The following is an 18300-nucleotide window of genomic DNA, read 5'->3' on the forward strand; positions in this document are numbered from 1 at the left end:
CAGCAGGACTTTACAGCATTCATAATTCTCATCATCCTCCTTAGCCTTCTGGGCACACCCTGTCCCACCCTTCAAGGACAACACTTACTGCTTCTTGCTCTTGTCAATCTCCTAATTTAACTTGTAACTCATCATGAAAACAATTACAAACATGTTTCTTTGCTCCCTGTCCATCCCGCATCCTGGGAATTCAGACCAGGGCTTTCTGAAGAGCCTTTTGTACTTCCTTGGTATCCGCAGGGATCTGGCTCTGGGAAGGAGTCCAGAGGCCTCTCATCCTCTGGATCAGAGGGCAGTGGTGTAGCTTTCTTTCCTCGCAGATGGTCTCTCTTGTTAAAGACCTTTGCTCTGAGCATACTGGCCAAGGGCAAAGACCCACGGGAGTCATTATCCAAGCTCTGCAAGTGGCCAGCAGTGAGTGCTGAAGGGAGCACAGGGATAAGGACAAAGACTGCTGATATTTCTTGTAATGTATCCTGGGAAATACCAGGGTATTATACAGAAAGTTCAGAGCCTACCTCAGCAGGTGTCACAGCTCCTTTATTCCCTGCAGGTGATGCTTATGTTTATGCACATGTTTGTGCACATGTTTATGCATGCATCCCTTGCATGTTATGTAGCAGGAAAGGGTAGTCGATTTTGTTAGAAGTGATCTGTAAGCATGCAGTTAGTTCAGAAATCAGATTTGGTGCTGACAGGAGCTGCTGTGGATGAAATACAAAGTTCAGACTCTGTGCTGTGTGTGTTGTTGCATCTTACAGCCTTATTAGAATTCGGCATTTGGACTAGCTTGTTACTGTAGCAATATCCTTTCCTGAAAATGCTTTTAGTGTTTTTCATATCCCTAGTTCTGTTGGTGATCCTATCAAATTTGCCAGGAAACGTGTTTTTATTAAATGCTGTTTATTCAAAAACCTCTTCTTAAGCTGAATTCATATAATTGCAAAACTAAAGAACAAGTTGGCTTCATTTTGTCAAAGCTGGTAGAAAAGCAGGGAGGTGCTCATGTGTCTAGGATTGGATAGGAACCCATCCTTGCAATTATACTGAATTCCAGCTAAATAATAAAATTAAAGACCCCTTCATATACCTAGAAGATTTATTAGATAAAATTCCCTGGGAATACCGATGTCTATCCTGTGGATCATACCAGAGATGTTTTGTCAGTCTTTGTCTAGTGGAGCAAAAGATGTCTTGGCTCTGCCACACGTTGCATGAAGATCTGCAGAGCTTGAAAGGCAGTGCATTGTTTAAAAAACGATGCTGTAGAACCTAGTGAGTAGCACAGCTTTCTGTTCACATTTATGTAAGAAAGTAAGCCCTGGCAGTCCATCTTCCACTGATGACTGCTGTCTTTTCATCTCCCTCCTTCATACACTTCCTTTGGCTCATTTTAGGTGCTGCTGTCAAGCTGTTTCTCTAATGTTTTTCCTCAGCCTTGAATCCTGTTGTTAAAATCCTGCTTTCCCCTACATTCGGTTTTAAGCTCCTCACTCATGTATTTAGGATAGCACCTCCATTGTCCACACCTTTTTTTTGGACTTGATTGCAACATTTTCTTTGCATATCCTGGAACTTACTCTTATGTCATGTTTTCTATTTATTTTCCTTCAGGCTGTTTGCAGGAGCAAAGACCTAAAAATAAAAAACCAATATGAGACTTAAAAACTGCAGGTGATTGCAAGGTAAACAATTGGCCTGCTTTAGAGAATATTCAAGCATGGGGCATACAGGCCATACAGAACTGTGATGCGGCTCAGAAAACCTTCATGGATAAGAAGTGCCCCATATAGTTTGGACAGCACTTTGGTGGACAGAAGATCATATGGAGATCTCTTTTGTTTCATTGTTCCAGGAGTTAGCCAGAGACCTGGAAGAGTTAAATCAGTATTTTTCCCTTCACTGCAGAACTAATTCTTAACTAACTCATGTGGTAGTTAGATCCCAGTTTCTTCTAAGATGATGATTTTTATATTCATAACAAAATCAGCTATGTTTGCTGTAGGAGCTGATGTTTGTAGCCATCAGAGCTTGTGCTCAGGCTGACATCAGCAGGGATGCTGGCTGGGGCAGCTGTGTGTTAAAAGGAGAAGGCAGTGAGGGTAGCTCCTTATTTGGGTGACTGTTTTGTTCGGACCATCCTCTCCTGCCCTGCCTCCAGGCTTATGTGCACTGTGTCAAGGGTGCTGGAGCCCTTCCAGGGCTGGGACCAGCTGAGCCGGGCCGAGAGCCTTGTGACACCACCATGCACATGGACCGAATGAAATCTAAAGAATTTAAAATCCCAAATAAATGTGTTGGGACAGAACCGCTGAAAAAAAAATGTTGTTGTTGAAGTTAATTAGCGACGCCAAGTGAGCAAGACCCACTGGCTCAGCAGTGAGCACAAAGGGAGTGCGTCAGGTCGGGGCAAGGGCAATGGGAGAATAAAAAGGGCAGGGTGGAAAAAAGACCTGGGCCAGGAGCGTGACACAAGGAGAACTGCCAGCTTCTAAATGCTTGTTCAGAGCCAGCTTTCCAGAGAGGCCGGGAGGCTGGGCTTTGTTGGCCAGCAGGGATTATATGCACCTATGGTTGAGTTGGACTGAGCTTATTTTTCTGTAGATATAGGCTGATTCAGCAGAAATTGTCATCTGGAGCTTCAGTGCTCCAGCCACAGCAGCCTACCTGTATAACAACAAAATAGCAGAACAGTTGCTGAAGCTGTGGGGTTTGTGCTGTATTTTAACATGTCTGAATTAACTAATTCTCAAAAACAAAGGCAGATGGGCAGGCTCTTTTGGACACAGCTAAAAAGGATTGCTAACTTCAAAAAGTTAATATGAAACTTAAAAACTGCAGGTGGTTGCAAGGTAAATGATTAACCTGTTTTGGAGCCTATTTAAGCATGAGGTATACAGTACAGACTGAACTGTGATGCAGCTCAGAAAACCTGCATGGATCAGAAGTGCCCCATATAGTTTGGACAGCACTTTGGTGGGCAGAAGAGCATAAGGAGATCTCTCTTGTTTCTTTGTCCAGGATTTACCCACAGACCTGGAAGAGTTAAATCAGTATTTTTCCTTCACTGGAGAACTAATTCTTAACTATCTTATGGGGTAGTTTAGACCCCAGTTTCTTCTGAGATGATGCTTTTTAGCATCATAATGAAATCAGCCATCTTTGCTGTAGGAGCTGCTGTTTGCAGCCAGCAGGGCTCCCTGTTCAGCAGGGATGCTGGCTGGGGCAGCTGTGTGTTAAAAGGAACAGGGAGTCATGTTTTCTCTGGTGCTCAGCACAGCAGTGGCTGTGTATGCTCTGCTACTGGGCTGGGAATGAGAAAGCTATGAGCAAAGAGTGCGTTTGCCCCACAGTCCTGTCCTAGTGAGTGGGAAGATGCTTTTGTTGATTGCTCAAGCAATCTCTGGAGCTTGTTATTCCTTGAATTCTTGCAGTCAAAGCAGGATGACCCACAGAGAGATGCTGTGAGTTTTGCTGATTAAAATATGCTATTTATGCTGTGAGGAAAGCCTGAGCCTTGTAGTCCTCCACACCTGTCCGTGCATGGTTCAGTCATTTCTCACACAGATTCCTTCTCCTATAAATGGGCAGCCTCTGCTGTCCCTTCCTGCCCTCCTTCAGGCCATCACTCCTGCTGTCACAGGAGAAGCCCTGGGGGTGTCAGAATGACCTGTGTGCCTTGGCTGGTGTGAGCAGGCAGCTGCCTGGGCCCAGGGACTCAGGCCATGGAGGAAGGTTGATTTAGGGCCCTGACAGTGGCAGGAGGTGTGATGCTGCAGCTGGGCAGGGTGACCAGGGGCCCTGCCACCCCCTGTGTGTGTCTGTGCATGCCAAGGGACAGGCAGTGCTGGGGTTTGGCTGGTGGGTGCTCTGGGGAGGAGAAACCTGCCTGCAGTCATTTCACAGGATCTCAGTTTTCCTGAGCTCCTGCTGCATAAATTGTTGGAGTGTGTCTGCTCTAATTAAATTTCCTGTGGAGGACTTCAGGACTCCCTTTGCTTAGGAAAAAGGGGTCGTTGGAGTTAGAGTCTGCAGGTAATGCCATATAGATTTATGGCACAAGTTTGAGAAAGAATGCCTCTCATTATCCAAACAGTATAGGCTACTTTACTGATAGCAGGATTTAAAACCATTTCAGAACTATACTAAAGATATTTGGTATTTTTAAGATATTTCTACACATTCTTTCAGTGATTTTAGGGAAGCTGACTGCTGCTAGATAGGGAATTCATTTTTAAGCAAAACAGTTTGAGAAACTAGGAAATGTGTACTTGCCCAAAATATGTGGAGAACAGCTTTCTCCTCTCACCTTCATACAGATTTCACTGGAGTTTTAGGTCAGAGTGCGCGAACAGCAGTAGGATTCACCTTTTCCCCCTCTTCCTAAAGCAAAGGCAACAGGATTAAAGGAGGGAAGGGCCAGAACATTGCCAGTATCTCACTGCACATGGAGAGCTTAGTGGGATTCAGCCTCTTGGCTAAATAAGGAGTCTAAAGGAGCTATAGTAAGGCTGGATTACAGAACAGGTATTTCTTATTTCCTCCGTGAGAGCTGCAGTCAAGATCACTTAGAATACTTAGGAAGCTAATCTGTCTGTTATATTTAGTGAGGCAAGCCTGATTTCTGATTTCTTCCCTTTTTAATAGTAGTCCATTCTGTAAGTTCAGCCTGTGCCCCAAGTAGATGTGAATCTTCATTTCTGTCCTTAACTGTGCATGTACAGGACATTTTTGTTGTGCCATGCAGGCAAGTCAGAGAAGAGCAGCAAGAAATGGGGTCTCCAGTGGGTGTGGGAATCCCTCCCCATCCCTCGGTGAGCAGGGCTCATGGCTGGGCTTGCCAGGGGGAAGCTGATGCTGGTGGGCATGGACCCAACCCTCCAGGATCCAGGGTTGGGGGTTCAGGGCCAGCATTTGCAGGACACAGAGATGAGCTGCAGGAATAAAAGCATGTCCAGCCTGACTCATTAACACACCCAAAGCTTGCACTTCACAGGGCACAGCTCTGACACACTTTTATTGTGCTATGGTAGATGTCAAGGCTGTCCAGTTATTTGAAGTAGGATAAAACTCTCCTGATAATCTGATAACCTTGGAGATTAGAGCATGTTTTTTTTCCTGTTGCTACTTACAGGCGTATCTGTCTTTCACTCTTGCTCAGCTGGGTGATGTCTCAAGACATAACTGCAGCCTATTTAGAAATATCATCCCACTGATTTTCCCAGTGGAAGGTTTGTTTGTGAAATCCTGCTTTGGGAAATAGTCAAATGGCTGGACATTTTGTAATTGTACTTGTAATTTTGGACACCTAATACAGATTTTTCAGATGGCTGTTTTGCTCATCATTCAGCTTTAATTTGTGATAATGTACAATTCAAGGTTCTTTCACTCCACTAGAAAAAGGGGCTAAAAAGCAATCTCCTTTTTCAGATGGCAGAGAATCTAAGCATGATCATGAAGGTCTATACATTATTCACAAAGCATATTCAGAGTGTAGTTTTCAAATACAGTTAGATTTTCTTTTTGAGCAACTCACTACTCCCCTCAAACAGCAGCCAGGAAATAGCAATGTTGCTGCTTCATAACATGTTACTACAAGCTTGATGGGGTTTGGCCACAGAGCATTCAGCTGATGGCTGAACTACTGGGAAAAAGCTCCTTGTTTTTTACTTTAAAAAAAAGTGTTAGTCCTTATTCCTCCAGAGAAGGTCTTGGACTTGTGACCCAAAGATACCTAAAAATTTCTGCTTTTGTGTGTGTGTGCATGGGAAACTGTCATTTCCAAGCCTGTCTCATGATAGCTGAATGTGGGGTGGTTATTTTTGTTGGTAATACTATCTGTCTCACAGGGGAGAGGAGAAGCCAGCTCTATTTATAGTTCAGATTTGCTGTCAAATGCTATCTTTCACACCAGTTTTATAAATGCTGTGTGACAGATTCTAAACTGGCACGAGCGAGCAGAAGAAGAGAATTGTGCCAATTCACGTTAGCCGGGAGCGCAGCAAAATCATCCCGAGGGTCAGGCAGCACCTCAGACCCATGGGGCAGCCCTTCAGTGAGCCACCATGGAACACCTCTGCCAGTGCAAAGCCTGCTGTGGGTGGCATTAAATCCTGCACTGCACCTCCAGGGAAGGCAAACAGCCCCTGTGCAGCACCCCAGCTGCAAAGCCCTGTGCCCTGCGAGTGATGGGGCTGGGGGAGCCCAGCAGAGGTGGGGGAAAGTCCTGGATGTGGAGAATACACTTTGCAGCAGGCAGACTCAGGAGTTGGGCTTCTTATGCCATAACATTTTATAAACTCATCCTAAAATTAACTCTATTGGCCACCCCCTTGTGCTCAGTGGGAAAGTGTGTATTAGGTGTGCAAAATTAAAGTAGTACCATGACAGGAGCAGCTTATTTTCTGTTATAAACCCAGCAGGTAGATAATACAGGAAATTCTTTAAAGCACTTCAGTTTCATAGGATCCTGAGGTCAGTTTTTCATATAGATAGATGTGGATGGGGGTTCAGAACCCCTGTGTGATCATCTCAGGCTTTTTTCTTCTCTAAACTACCATGGATAAGATGTGGAGCTACAGCACAAAGGAGAGTTAGTTAAGGTAAGTAGAAACCTATGTGGGAGAGTAAGAGAAAATAACTTATTGAAAATAAACTTGTGAAATGAGTCTTAGCCAAGTGCATGGAAGATTTGAGGTCTGCTTTTCTGCTAGTCATGTCTTGAATCAAAGACAAATGAGCTAGAACCAGTGGGAAATACTGTGAAAACCCCATCCCAGTCTAGCCAGCATCCTTGTGGTTCATCTGGTTAGTCACTCAGCTGTAGGAGACATCTGTTAAGCAAACTGTCTTATCTAACAATGCCTTTTTTGTTGCTGGGTTTTTTTAGTGTGTTGTTTCTCCCTTACCCTCTCTTACTGTGCTGTTGGGAGTGGCTTTTTGTCTTTTACCTCAGTGCAGAACCAAGATCACAGTCTCTGCAGTGCCTGAGTCAGACACATTTGCTGTGAGCTGTTGGCAGTTTCATGGTGGGACAGGCCCAGCAGCTTCTTCTAGAGCTGTTTTCCCTTGGCATAGGGAGCATTGATACCACAAGCCCCTTGGACTGCACCTCCTGGACAAGTCTAGAAGCTGAAGCAGCCCCTTGGAGAGCTGGTATGGTGCTAGATTCAAGCCACTGTTGCTGCTTGTAGCCACTTGGAGATATTCAGGCTGGGCCGTGCCACTCTCCCTGAGAGCTGAACATTTAAGTCACAGTGAACATGATTTACTGGGAGAGGAAAAAAGTCCCTCTGGTATAGATAACCAGTGATGCAGACATCCACAAAGGAAAATGAGGTTAGTTTTTACCTTTTTGCCTTTCCAATCCTATCATCAGCACATCTAGTGCTGTTTGGCTTTCTTTTCTTACAGGGAAGGTATCAGAAATGCTGCCTCTGTGGGCAGCAGTGTCATCTCTTCTGCTCTGTTGGACAGAATCAGCCACTCAGATTGTCTGAGGCTGAGCATAAGTCAGCAGAGTTTTGCCTTGCCTTCCCTTGCTACAAATAAGAACCTTTTCCTCAAGAATTAAGCTTTGTTGATTCACAGAGGTGTAGCATTTGCAAATAATTAAAACTGGGGTTTGATATGGAAGAGCATAGTTTGCTGCTGCAGTTTTGGAAGCCTTTTCTGCCTTTTCATTTACATAGGGACTGACAAATACGTATGCATAATCTCTTCAGAACAGTCAGGAATCAGTGCCTGATCTCACTTCAAATGTGGCTGTTATTTTCAACAGGGAGGTTTTTTTCTATGTCATACAGCACTATAAAAAGGGATGATCAGTTTTGCCTTTATTCATCTGATCAATGTATTATTTGCCTTTATCCATCCTTCAGCATCCTTCAGTTTATTCATGTACCTTCGTACATTGAGTTACCTTTCTTTTTCTGTGCCCAAAAAGGCATTTAAGTGTGCAAGTAATTTAATCCACACCTGAAAATACTGCAAAAGCAGTTTCAGGTTGATTTCAAAATATTAGAAATCCTTCAGTCAATAATCTCTTCTTCCATGGAAGTAAAATAATTCTTGCATTTAGGCCCTAAGGCCTTTTCACATACTGTCCTTCCAAAACTGAATGAATTGAATGCTTACTTGGGCACAGTATCAGAACAGAATTTTAAAGTGTTCTAGCTAGTCAAAATCACTCTTTATGTATAGTCTTTAGTTCTTCATTGTACTAGCCAGTGTCTTCAAACCCACTGGAATTTATTATTCATGTTAGCTCACTAATTTATTTTCAGGATCTTTCTCAAAATCTGTAAAAATTAGTAATTCTTTTTTATAGCAAAGAGCATTTTTAACTACTTTCATTTCCCTTGCAGCTTGAACGTTGCTGTGTGTGTTTACAAGGGAAAAGCTTTTCCTTATTACTTTGCTTCAGGATCACTTCTCAGGGTTCAGAGCTCAATTTCTCAAGGGCCAGATGAAGGCAGGAGGGTTCTGTGCTGCTGAGATGTGCCAGCTTTGGGCTGCTGGTGACCCTTGTCTCGGCAATCACCACTTGGCCCCTGGCACCTCATATCTGGTAAAGACAGGATTGAAGGAAATTATTAACTGGCATATACAGTGGCCTGGTTTGCACAACATTTGACATTAAAACTGGCCCTTACTCCATCTGTGTGCTTTGGAATGGAACCAGGAACTAAATTTAGCAGGTCCTGGCTCCAGGGCGAGCATGGCTGTCAGTCCTGCCTGCGGTGCTCGCTGTGACCTGCTTTCCTATTGGTTTGCAAAGAGGGGAGCTTCCCTGATAGTTTTCATGTTTTAGGAATGACATTGGTCAGGTTTGTTCTGCTCTTCTCACTATTATTTAGACATAAATATAGCACTGCTTCACTAGTTACTTGGTGAATAAATGCTGCTCAGCAAGGCAGGCAGCTACTTGGTTTAGTGAAAGAGCTGAAAACAAAAGGGATGTTGAAATTCTTATCTGCTTTTTAGTATTTAAGGCTCCAAAGTAATTGGATACTGGCTTTCAAGTTTTTCTTCTAGCTAGAAGTTTCTGTCTAGAAACTTGATGCTTTTTTAGAATAAACAGAGCCAGAAGTCTGACTCCAGACATGAGTATCAGATGACCTGTGTTAAGAGTGGGGACTTCAGTGTTGCTGACTTCCAATGTTTTTCCAGATAGTAGCAGCAAAAAGGGCTTACTTCAGCTCTGTGTCACCAAAGGCTCCTCTCTGATCCAGTCCAACTCACTCTACAACACCTTTGAGGATAACTAAGTCACCTTCCCAGCTGCGCTCAGATCATGTCCCAAACGTTACAGGCTGTCAAGCTAGATAATATTTCTATATTCTTGTCTGTGGTGGTAATTTTGCTTGTTATTTTCCCCTCTTTGATAAAAAGAGCTAATTTGATACTTGAATTTTAAAGATGCACAGCTCCTCAATTGGTAAATTTTGAGGTATTGGTAAACTTGGTAAATTGAGATTTTGGAAAAATTTGAGGTTGGTAAAATTGGTAAATTTGAGGTTTCAGTGTGGTACTGAAAATACTGATTTTTGTCACAGAACAAATATAAGGTACTTCCAACTCTGACATTTCAGGAAACTATTTGTAAAGGAGGAATTTCTTTCAGGCCTTGCTCTGGTTATCGGTGAAGAAGTGACAACTGAAAGAGCAACACAATAAGAATCTCCTGCTGCACCCTTTCCAAGTGAGAAAGGGTGTTGCCTGTAGGGTCAAGTCAGAGTAGTGCTGTGCCCATGATGAAGAAAAATTATGCAGAAAAGAACAGACTTCTTTCAAGGCAACTCTGTGCATTTTTGTGACTCAGGTGACACGTTTCTGTTTCTCCAGCAATGCCATCGGTCCCCTTGTTGCACTCTGGCTTATCTATGAGCAAGGTGCCGTAATGCAGGAAGCATCCACTCCCATCTGGCTGCTGTTCTATGGAGGTGTTGGCATCTGTGTGGGCCTCTGGGTCTGGGGAAGAAGAGTTATCCAGACTATGGGTAAAGACCTCACTCCAATCACACCGTCAAGGTAGGTCCACAGGCATCATTGTGGTTGTGTGAACTTTGTGTGTGAGCCAGTCTGAGAAGTTGCTGTTCCAGTATTTTGTTTGTAATGCAGTTTGCTGGATTTGCTGTGCTTTGATTTTAATGATAACCTGGCTTTGACTTCTCCATCTTTCTAAAGAAAAAAAAAGAAATAAACGAAGAAGGAGAAAAAGAAAGCATGAGAAAAAGAAAGAGAGAAAGGAAAAAGGATAAAACCCTGTAATACTGAATGTGTTTAAGGCATAGAGGTCTGCATGAACAGGCAGCAGAGTCTTCTGCTGATGACCTAATTAGCATGGTAGAAGTTGCATTTGGAAATGGCAAGATTACAGTGGCTTTCCCAGTGTGCTTGAGACCATTAAACCCATATGTATTCATTACAGTAATTTTTGTCTTTAATGCCTATTTGACCTCTGCTGGTGCTTAACCGAATTACTAATTAGGCATGATCCACGGCAGCGTAGAGTAGCGGAGGTCTCTGACGCAGTGAGCCACACAGACGGGGTACTGCAGATGACTAGCCTGTGCCCTTCCCATTGTTCAGCCCTTTCTTGTCCTCTTAACTTACTCACATGACCAAAAATCAGTTGGAGATAAAAGAGTCGAAAGAAGAAACGGGTAAGACTTTGGCACGCTGCATGGTATCAGTCCGAGCTGATGCAAAGAGTGATTGTGAAGTGTTTTCTTATGCTTCCCGCAGTGGATTCACTATTGAGTTGGCTTCGGCGTTCACAGTTGTGGTAGCTTCCAATGTTGGACTTCCTGTCAGTACTACACACTGCAAGGTATGCCTTTGCCCAGTGACTGCAGTCAGGGCAGTCTGGACTATTCATCTTAAAATTGTGCTGCTCAAGCCAGGGATAATGGCACGGTAAGGGGAAAGCAGCCGCTGACAGAGGATGGTTAGGTAGGGCTGCCTCATCTCGGTCACGCCAGCAACATGGGAAAGTAATCAGGCTTCCAGAAAATGTGTTGGAGTTGTCACATTAAAGTCACTGGAATTGGCCACAGCATAAACCCCATAGCTGCTGGTGAAGAAAAATAGTGCTTGCAAAAGCCTGACCTCAATTTTAAAGCAAACAATTGCAAGGAAGAGCCTGGTTTCCTCTGACGGTGCCATTTGAACCTGGCCGGGTAACATTTCTCCCTTGTTCAGAGGCTGCGCACCATTCATCATTTATACTTGACTTTCTTGATAAGTGCATGGCATGGGATTTCCTGCATATAACTCTTTTACTACAGGTTTTCCATCTGTCTTTTTTTTTTTTTTTTTATTTCTTCACAGTGGATTTTGCATTGAAGTAATGTGTGCGCTAACGGTACTTGTAGCCTCAAATGTGGGTATTCCAATAAGCTCCACCCATTGCAAGGTATTGGAGTTTGCAGTGATACTATCAGTAAATCACATCACTAGGACAAACCATAACAAAATCTGGGAGATACCGACTGTTGCAGATTGCCTTCACTGTGCCATGCCCTGCAGACGTGACCGCAAAATAACGGGGCCCGCTTTTAAAGGCAGTACAGCCAAGCAAAGTCAGCATTTTAACTTATTGCACAAAAGTCTGGACTGTCTTTCACCTCTACACGGTTGTATTGAACTAATATAGACATATTAAAATAACGTAGATTTGTAGTCTGTGTGAACCCAGTTACGTGTATTTTAAAACCACCTGTATGAAAAACACTGCTACATCATTAAGCTAATATTTTAATGTCTCTCTTCTTTTAAACCAACTTGTCCTCACTTTTGTGCATTGTAATACAGAATCTGGCCCTTGTAATTAGTCCTTTGAACAAGGTACTTTGCTTTTTTGTTTTTTTGTTTCTTTAAAAAGAGCACTTTGTAGTATAGATACAGGCTGGGTAATGAGCACAATTTAATTGTTCTTGAAGACATTTGTATAGCTTGTAGACATGAGGGAGCATGTGGACGTTTACACTACTGGAAGATCATAATGGGAATTTGGAATTTTGTTCCCTGGGAAATTCTCAGGTCAAATATCCTGTCTTTTTTCCTTTGTTCCTCCATGGACTCTCAAGCTCCTGGACATGCAGAGCTGTTTGTTTCTTTCACCCTCTGGAAGGATGTGGGGAAGCCCCTCCAACATCAGAGACCCCAGAATGGCAGTCCCTCTGCATCATTGCACACCACCAAGACCAAGTCCTAAAAAAAGACAGTCCTTGTAGGATTCCCTGCTGCACCCAGGGGAGCCCCTGGCTGGGGCTGGGACAGGCAGGTTTCTGGGGATAACTGCTCCCTGCCATGGCTGGCAGGCTGACAAACAGCCTGGCAGCCTTGCCTGTGACATTGACCTGCTTTCCAGTAAAAGAGTCAATGAAATCCACACATCCTGCAAAATGCCCAAAGTTGGTTCAATTGGCCTTTTTCTAGTGCAAACCATTTCTTCAGAAATCCTTCCTCTATTGCAAAATCATTTAGTTCTTTTACCCTGGTGCTCTTTGAGAAGCAGCCAAGACTGAGCTGCTCTGAAAGGCTGTTCAGATTTCCTGGCATTGACAGAACTCCGGTTCCTCTGAATCAAGCAGGGAGGGGAAAAATAATAACAATGTTATCCACTTCTAAAAATGCTAGCCTGAAACCACCTCCCTTTAGGCTGACTGGTATATCAAATGCATGATGAAGAATTTGCCAGGGAGAATAATACAGCTTTGATTGTCCCAGTTGCGTGCCTGAAACACTTCTAGCCAACTGTTGTAAAAGAGAAAACATACTTTGGTCCAAACAAATAGACTAAATTTAAAAAGAAAATGTCTTGGAAGCCAGAAGCTAATGAGAGGGGTATTCATTCACTCAATGCAGCTAAAAGCTTGGTCTTTTCTAACTGCAGAGCAAAATAGTTCTTTTTTAAAAATACTTCCATAAAAGCAGCTAATGTGGTTAGTCTGTGTCTGCTCCCTGTAGCTTGCTGTATCTCATTAGATGGATCATTCTTAATGGGAAGATCCACTTTGCAATAGGATTAGACTGTTCCAGGGATGTCATGTTATTCTAACTGACTCTGTGTTTCAGCAGAATGAGATCCTGAGTTGAAAGATCTTAAGTGAGCAGTGCAAGATAAAGCGAACACTTGTAACTGATGTATTCTTGTATTCCTTGCTTTCTTCAAGGGCCAGGGAAGGAATAAAAGAATTGTTAAATATCATTTGCTCTGAAAATGCCTTGCCGAAGGTGCTGTCAGCCACTGAGTCAAAAACGCCCTCATAAAAATCAGCAGAAAAATTGTTTTGCCTTAGAAATCCAAAAGAAAACAGGTTTGAAGTGAGCCTGATCTTGAGCCTCTAGCATCAGGGACTGGGAATTATTCTTTTCCTCAATATTTGCTCTGCTGCAAAATAGCATTTGCTTGAGTGGAAGCCCTTCTGAAGGGGTGTCAGTCACCTGAAAGTGCAGCAGCTGGATAAACTGATGACAAAGAAGGAGCAGCATGAAAGAGGTGAGGTGGAGGGAAACCTTTTTGAGGTGAAACAGTAGACTGTAATGAAAAATGGAGACCAAGTATGAAGCTCTGAGCGGCACTTTTCAGATCTCATAGCAGATGTGGTGGCAAACTGGAGGTTGGTAGCAGGAATAAAAGCATTTCGCTTCTGGGAAAGGGTTGTAAAGCCCTCTCAGATCAGGACCTGCCTTTGGTCCTAAACCCGAGCCTTTGGTCTACATGAGGTGGTCACTGCCCCATGTGCCTGTCCCACATCTATGGCCAAGCAGCTTTTTCACTCTCAGTGCCTGCTGAGAGCCTGAACTGCACCTTCATCTTTGCTACAGGTCCAAGGGGAGAGGAAAGACCCTTGAAAGCCTCCAAGTCAAGAGTGCTTGGAGGAAAGACCTTATCTTTTGAGCCTCAAAGGAATTTGTGGGTCTGAATGCAGCAGCCACATTGCTCTGGCTGCACCAGTTCAACTTCCCCTGGGATTTAGCACTGGAAAGCCAGAGTGGTGTGGGTGCATACCTTCCCTTTCTGCTGCCCAGGTGGGCAAATGATCATAGTGAGTCTTAGAGTGCCTGGTTTTTGTTCTCAGATTGGAGATTTAGAAATAGGCATTTCTTAGCTGTAATAGAGTGTGTTCATGTAAAATAAAGTTAGAGTGCAGCAGTTAAATGCTTTTCCTCTGCAAAAGTGACTTTGCTGAGGTCATTCTGTCAGCTCCATTTTGCCATTATGATTTTGCGGTTTTGAAAAATATTCTCTGTTGCTATGATTGAATTATCATGTTCTGTGTGTTCTTATTATACAGCATTGCACAGGAACAAGAGAGCCAAAAGCATTTCTGTAATGCTTTAAACAGAGCATACTGAAGGCAAACTGCACTGGTTTCAAACCAATCTCAAAGTAGATACCATCTGAAATTCTACACAAGGTGTAGTGTGCCTACACCCAAGGATTAGCTTCTCTCCTAACCTGTAGTCTATCAAAAATCACTATTAATAAACTAAACTTTAATCATGTTTAAAACAGATTGCCAATGCCATCATTGCTGATACCATTTCAATTTCAGGAAGGACTCGGAGATTAGCGTACGTAGACTGCAGCCTTGCTCAATAAGTAACACACACCAAATGTAAGGCTGAGCCTAACAGCTGAGCTGCTCAAAACCCAAATGCTGTTTCCTTGGGTTAATGCTTTGATGTAGTCACAAGTGTGGAGTTCATTTTCACCTAGATACACCTCCACCTCCTCAACACACTTACCCCTCCTAATTGCAGAACAGCATATTGTTCACCCCAGGAGTATTCAGATGAAATATTATCCAACAAATTTCCTTATTGGGTCAAACTTTCAACAGAGACCTTCTTAGTCATAGAATATCAAGTTTAGTTTTCCCCTGTTCTGTCACAGGCCCCTTAGAGTTACAGGGTCTTCCACAAGTAACTCTTCTCCAAAAAGAAATGTTAAGCAGTAGTTAGAAGCTAAACAGGTGTTAGCAAAACATGCAGTTAGATATCCCCTGCTATCTTTCCCTGATTCCCTGTACTCCTGGCATGTATCATTTTCCTGGCTCTGTACAAGGGGAGCAACCCATCTTTTGATCTATAGGCAGGGACTGATACTCCCATTAAGAAAATAAGCAGGGAGGTAGGGATGGCACTTCAGGGAGCACATGCCCAACTGTGCCTTGGAGTTTCCTTACCTTCAAAACAGAATATTTCTTACACATTTCTTGCTGCTTTAGTGTGCACTTTGAATAGACTTACACTGTTTTTGCTAACAGCATGGAAAGCACTTCCAGGGCGGAAAGAAAATGTAGTCTTTATGAAATATTTGTATCATTTTTCATTGAAAATGTTTTTCTCAGTCCAGTTTTTTTTCTTAAAAACTGATATGCTGGGTTTATACCTGAGTTTATGAACTGAAAATATCTTTGAAGGAAGAGAAGGTTGCAGCTTTGCCCATAGCACAGTGTGTTTTGTCTACAAAACCACTGACCTACCCAGCTGCCCTGGTAGTAGTGTCTTTGAAGGATATCTTGGTGTTTTATCCATTCACCACCATCCTCTTAGTGTCTGAAGAGTTAGTGTGCCCCATAATATAGTCTGGTGCCTTTTTCTGCAAGATAGGATTTTAGCTCTGGATGCTTTGTTTGGCTAGCTGGTCCAGAAGAGTTTGTTTCCCTCACAGGGCTCAGATTGATGGGTTTGATGTACTGGGTCTAAGCCTGCCCTGCCTTTCTGCCCCCTGCCAAGCCACCATCACTGCCACAGGCTGGGCTCAGCTGCTTTTACCTTGCCACTGCCATCCTGTTTGTGGCCTGCGGTATTGGAATATGGATGTGGTGTTTTGAGGCTGGGCTGTGAGCTGCACAGAGAGGCTCAGCAGCTGCTGGGAGAACAGGCAGGGCATCCCAAACCAGCAAGAGGACAGGCAGGTGGGACAGGAACCATACTAGCTGTCCTGGCCTGCCCCATGAGATGCTCTCCAGCAGAGCCTTAAAAATAGCTTTGCTGCTGTTTTCCTGATTTAAATTGCAATCAAACCAGAGTCACTGGACACTTGCTGTCTCCTCTGTGGACTGAGTCAGGTGTAGGGCTGCCTCAGTTGCACTGATGGCTCATGTAGGAGTTAGCAGGGCAGAGAAAAACTCACCAACATAGTTTATTCCCTTTGGCTGACCCCAAGACTCATGAAAAATAGGACAACATTGAAAAACAAAGGTTTAAGCACCCTGGAAGTGTCACCCTCCTGCCCCCACACCAGGACAGCGCCATTGTCATCCTCAGTGGCTCCTTTGTCTCAGGGCATTGCTTGGTATCAGCTGACTGGCATTGGTGTGGCCGTGGGCATGTCACAGGTGCTCAGACCTCCCCCTCACCCCCTGTCTCCCTCTCTCTTCCCCACGCTCCCAAGGTTGGCTCCGTGGTGGCCGTGGGCTGGATCCGCTCCAAGAAAGCCGTGGACTGGCGCCTGTTCCGCAACATCTTCCTGGCCTGGTTTGTGACTGTGCCCGTGGCCGGCCTGTTCAGCGCTGGCGTGATGGCGCTGCTGATGTACGGGATCCTGCCTTACATCTGAGGAGCTTCCTCTGCTGGGAAAAGGGGAAATGGCCGAGCTACTACCCATGGGAGAAGCGTTCCCGTGAAAGAAGCAGTCGGAGAGGATCCATCTTCCATACCTAACTTCTTATCTACTGTACATAACAATGTGTCATATTGGTGACATGGTGATGTGGTGCCATTTCTTATATATTAAAGAAATATATATGCATATAGTAGGTAACAATACCTAAGTTATATCATCAGTGGGGTGAAAATAATTGCCTAGAACTTAATATTTAGTAAAATTTGTACATAGTGTATCATTTTGGTGGCTATTTTTTAATCTTTTGAAGAAGAGTATGGATTAGGAAATGTTTCTTGTCCATTTGATATAAGAAGAAGCGAGGTACAGGACTGCGTAATACATGACTTTTTTAAAGCTATTAAGATACTGGAACAAAATAAAATGTGCAGAAGTGCTTTTCATAAAATAACTTTGTTCATATCATATTGATTTTTGTGTATCATAGCGTGATGGTTATGGCTGTGTAAATACTTATGAACAGTAACTTTTAAATGGTGCATTTCCCTTATATATTTTGGATAAGAAAGTTTAGGAAGTACCAAAGAAGCAGGGGAATAGCTTGCCGATATTATGTTGTTGTCTCCACGTGTGTTGTGTTTCCCCACCTCTGATTCAACGTTGTTTCACCAAGCTCAGCCCAGTGAGGCCGGGATAGTACTGTTCATGTCTTAATGTAACTTTAAAAAAAAAAGAGCGCACACAAAAAATTAGTTCTCTTACTTAGTAGGCAGCCCATGGCTCTCCACATTAGCTGATAGTAGACTGACTTCATTTTGTGGGTTGATACTCGAATATCTCACTGCTCACTGTCTACCTTCCCCCTTCAAGTCTCAGCTCCCGGTTGCCCTGCTCTGGGTTCCTGCGGGAGGGCAGAGTGCCAGCCTCCCTCCTCCTCTCCATGCAGACACAAGCACACTCAGGTACAGGAGCGGGGCCCTGGGGCACCCCGGCGTGCAGAGCGAAGGGCAGCAGCGGGCGGGACAGGGCTCAGCCCTGGATTTGTGCCTGGAGGCAATGGGTGCCCACGGGAGTGCTGATCCATGCAGGGGAGGACGTGAGCAGGTGCTGCCTCCTCCCTGGCAAGTGCCGTGCCTGCCACAGCCAGCCAGCCTCCTGCTGTGCTCCTGCAGCAGGGACGGGACGGGAGCCTGGCCCTGTGTGGATGGAGGTTGAATGGTAACCAGCGTTTGGGATGAGGTCTTTTTCATGGCAGCTCAGGGGAAAATGGCCAGCTACATCCCCTGCGCGCCTTTGGAAAGCACATTTGAGTGAAGGTTACTGATTTATGCGTGGGAGGCAAAGGGCAGGGGGTGCCCAGAGGAGGTTGGGAATCTATTACTGTTTAAATGCTGCTAAAATTTTGATAAAATGTTCTTGGTACTCCATTGTGATTTTTCCATTGGTCATTCATACCAAATTTATAATAAAAAGATAAACAGCCCCTATAAGTGCCTCTTGCGTTTTTGGAGTGTTACTCAGCTGTAACGGGAAGGCTCCCCGGGCAGTTAAAGCCTACTCCTTGGCATCTGCCGCCCTTTGTCCTTTGTGTGCTGTGGTCAGTGGGATCAAACCCTGCTCTGTGTGGCGCTGACAAAACCTCCCTTTTCTCCTGCTGTCCTGGCAGCCCCAGAGCCCAGCCTCGCTCTGCCCGGGCTCGGCTCACAGGCGTCTCT

At 44.2% G+C, this 18300-nt stretch overlaps 1 protein-coding gene across 4 annotated transcripts in view; it reads left to right on the forward strand.

The window, feature by feature from the left end:
• SLC20A2 (solute carrier family 20 member 2) overlaps window positions 1-18072 on the forward strand; it is a 38361-nt gene extending 20289 nt beyond the window's left edge. For 2 of the 4 annotated variants that reach the window (XM_005418156.2, XM_031066415.1), the window contains exons 9-11: window positions 9847-10032; window positions 10750-10834; window positions 16415-18072. In XM_005418156.2, the coding sequence (XP_005418213.1) occupies window positions 9847-10032; window positions 10750-10834; window positions 16415-16579 (436 nt within the window). In that variant the 3' untranslated portion in view covers window positions 16580-18072. Of the gene's footprint in view, window positions 1-9846; window positions 10033-10749; window positions 10835-11334; window positions 11420-16414 lie in introns of all 4 variants that reach the window. The other 2 variants (XR_004082966.1, XM_031066416.1) reach the window with 2 other exon arrangements.
• Window positions 18073-18300: the final 228 nt, after the last annotated feature.

Source organism: Geospiza fortis, unplaced genomic scaffold (assembly GCF_000277835.1).
Source record: "Geospiza fortis unplaced genomic scaffold, GeoFor_1.0 scaffold11, whole genome shotgun sequence".
Taxonomy (NCBI): domain Eukaryota; kingdom Metazoa; phylum Chordata; class Aves; order Passeriformes; family Thraupidae; genus Geospiza; species Geospiza fortis.